This window comes from Brachycentrus maculatus, unplaced genomic scaffold (assembly GCF_059751285.1).
Source record: "Brachycentrus maculatus isolate JH-2025_06_01 unplaced genomic scaffold, ASM5975128v1 h1tg000063l, whole genome shotgun sequence".
Classification (NCBI taxonomy): domain Eukaryota; kingdom Metazoa; phylum Arthropoda; class Insecta; order Trichoptera; family Brachycentridae; genus Brachycentrus; species Brachycentrus maculatus.
This window is the reverse complement of record NW_028280817.1, coordinates 715001-717993: the sequence shown is the minus strand read 5'-3', so window position 1 is coordinate 717993 and position 2993 is coordinate 715001. Positions and strand designations below refer to the sequence as shown.

The 2993-nt window shown below is 43.6% G+C and overlaps 1 protein-coding gene across 1 annotated transcript in view; it reads left to right on the top strand.

Moving 5' to 3' along the window:
* Positions 1–659: 659 nt before the first annotated feature.
* Positions 660–2993, top strand: part of LOC148311499 (uncharacterized) — a gene marked incomplete at its 5' end in the record, with an annotated part of 3279 nt that continues 945 nt past the window's right edge. Inside the window, one exon of the mRNA XM_088256552.1 lies at positions 660–2045. Within this exon, the coding sequence (XP_088112678.1) occupies positions 660–2045 (1386 nt within the window). The remainder of the gene's footprint in view (positions 2046–2993) is intronic.

Here is a 2993-nt window from a genome sequence, read left to right as displayed (position 1 = left end):
CTGAAAATTTACGATTTTTGATGTATGACGTTGTTGAAAGGAGTGCGCGATATGTACAACCTACCATAGACGGACAAATATGGAATACCTTCATATTCTTTGTATTGTGATGTTAAAAAATAATATATGATAACTCCTTATTAGAGATTATCCAGATTTGTCAATAAGAATTTGGACACGGTCAAAATGTCAAAAATGAAATAAATTGACCGGTCAAATTATAAGCTAAAATAATAAAATGAAAAATATATATTCCAGCGTTTCTCGTGTATGTGATTATAATCCAGGATAAGGACCTCACATACAAATGAAATAGTTTCTGATCAATAAAAAGCTTCTTTCATCTCACTTTAGATGTCTCTAGTGAAATTATAGCGATTCAAGTACTATGTTTCGAATTTAAACAATATATATAGAGAAGTTCCAAAAATTTGAGTAGTTTGGTTAACAATCATGGGTGGAATTAGTGAATGTTACACGTGTGATCACTTAAAACCAGCTCATGACGGTCGTAAGCCTTGTAAATGCCCAAAATTCCTTTATTATTCTTCTTCATCTTTATTGAGATGTCGAAAATGTAAGGTCTTATATTTTCACAATAAGTAAAAAGATTTTTAATTCACCTGAAAAATTGAGGTTTTTTCAGGCGTACGTTTCAGCAACGATTACGACTGAAATTTACTGTATATATTTATAAGGAAGTAAATCATACCGTGGCGGCTCGCTGCCTCCAAAAATGGGAACCAATTTCTGAAAGAGTTTTACGCGCAACTTTCAAAACCACAGATAGCTCTGTAACCATACTCCAATGCTATGCCCCCACAGAAGATGCCGACGATCACGTTAAAGATGCTTTTTACGACTCTCTGCACTCCGCAATATCCTCGGTCCCGAAAAGGGACCGCGTCATTGTAATGGGAGACCTTAACGCAAGAGTCGGCACCAACGTAGCACTCGGTCCAACAGTGATGGGTAGCCACGGCCTCGGTTGCATTAACGATAACGGTGAGCGGCTCATCGAACTCGCAACCTTAAATGAGCTCTTAATAGGTGGTACAATTTTTCCTCACAAAAATATCCACAAGTATACTTGGACTTCTCCCGATGGCAATACAAAAACGCAGATTGACCATTTTCTTTACACTGCAGCCCATCGTAGAGAACTCCTAGACGTCCGCACATACAGAGGCGCCGATATCTATAGTGATCATGAGCTACTCACAGGCAAAATAAGGCTGAAATTAAACCGCACTGCCAAGCCAAAGAAGAGGAGTCAGGTCAACATTGATAAGCTGAAGGAGACAATGTCCTGGCTTAACTATGATATCGCCGTCAGGGAGGGACTCGAGCAGCAACATTCCGATGATAATGACCCTATCGAAAGCACATGGCATAACATCAAAACAGCCATAGTTACGTCAGCTCAAAGGGTTCTCGGAATGAAGTCGTCAAATCGACCCAAATGGATGTCGGATGAAACGTGGGAATTAATAGAAGAAAGGGCCAACATAAAACTCTTAAAAGATGCGGAAACTGACCAGGGTAAGCTCGAAAGTCTCCGAGCGCAATATAAATGGAAGCACCTGGCTGTCAAAAGATCCGCAAGGCGGGATAAACGCCGTTCCTTGGACACACAAATAGCAGCAGCCGAACAAGCAGCCCGTAGAGGTGATACTTCTAAGCTTTTTAAGATTACGCACCAAATCTGTGGTAAGCGGCCCCCGACCGCAGGCCCAGTTCGTGGCCCGAGCGGCCAAATCGAGTCTGAGCCCGAATGCGTGAAAAGCATATGGAGAGATCACTTCTGCCGCGTGCTAAATCGTCCACCCCCCTTAGACCCCCTCCATGTGCCCTCAGTCTCTGCCCAACTGAACATTCCGCGAGCACACGATATTTTGCAAAGCACTCCAACGCATACTGAAATTATATCAGCTATTAAAAAGCTGAAAAACGGAAAGGCGCCTGGTGTCGACGAAATACATCCGGAATACGTCAAGAGTGGCATGGACGCTCTCCTCGACCCCCTGTATCACCTACTTTCAAAGGTATGGGAAGAGGAAAGGTGCCCGAAGGATTGGGTAAACGGGGAAGTTATAGCCCTCCACAAAAAGGGTGATCCGCTGTTGTGTGATAACTACCGTGGCATTACTCTTTTAAGCGTTCCTGGAAAAATTCTGGCACAAATAATTTTGGCAAGAATCCAAAAACCAATAATGCGAGTCCTCAGAGAGAACCAAGCGGGCTTTCTACCAGGTAGGGCGTGCGCTGACCATATACATAACTTACGATGCCTGTTACAGCAAAGTAACGAATGGAACTGCGCCCTTGCCTGCTGTTTTGTAGACTACGAAAAAGCTTTCGACAGCCCGCATAGGTCTTCTCTTTGGAATATCATAGAAGCATATGGAGTTCCTGTCAAAATTGTGGCCATTATCAGGGCGCTTCACACTAACAGCGAATGCTGCGTTAGAATAGATGATGTGTGCAGTGAACCATTTGAGGTCTCTACTGGGGTGAAGCAAGGCTGTGTACTAGCCCCATTTCTCTTCATCATCATGTTTGACTTCATCCTACGAATGTCAATTCCACCGGATCGAGGAATTGCAGTGAGTCCTGCTCAGAAATTATGCGATTTAGAATATGCGGACGATGCAGTTCTAATAGATACATCGATCGGAGCCCTGCAAGATATAATTGACTCCCTCCAAATAAACTCCGCTCGGTTAGGCCTAAGAGTGAACGCCAAAAAGACCAATGTCATGTGCAACTCAGCCTGTCCGGACCGAGATCAACATCTTACTTGTGAGGGACGAGCGCTCGTTCGAGTCGACACCTTCAGATACCTTGGAACACTCATGGTGGAGGATGGTAGTGTCCAGAAGGAACTGAATGTACGGCTCGGAATGGCAGGAGCTATATTCAGAAAAATGCGCAATGTCTGGGACTCACTGCTTTACTCGACAAAAACCAAGTGTCGTCTCTTTAATGCCTGC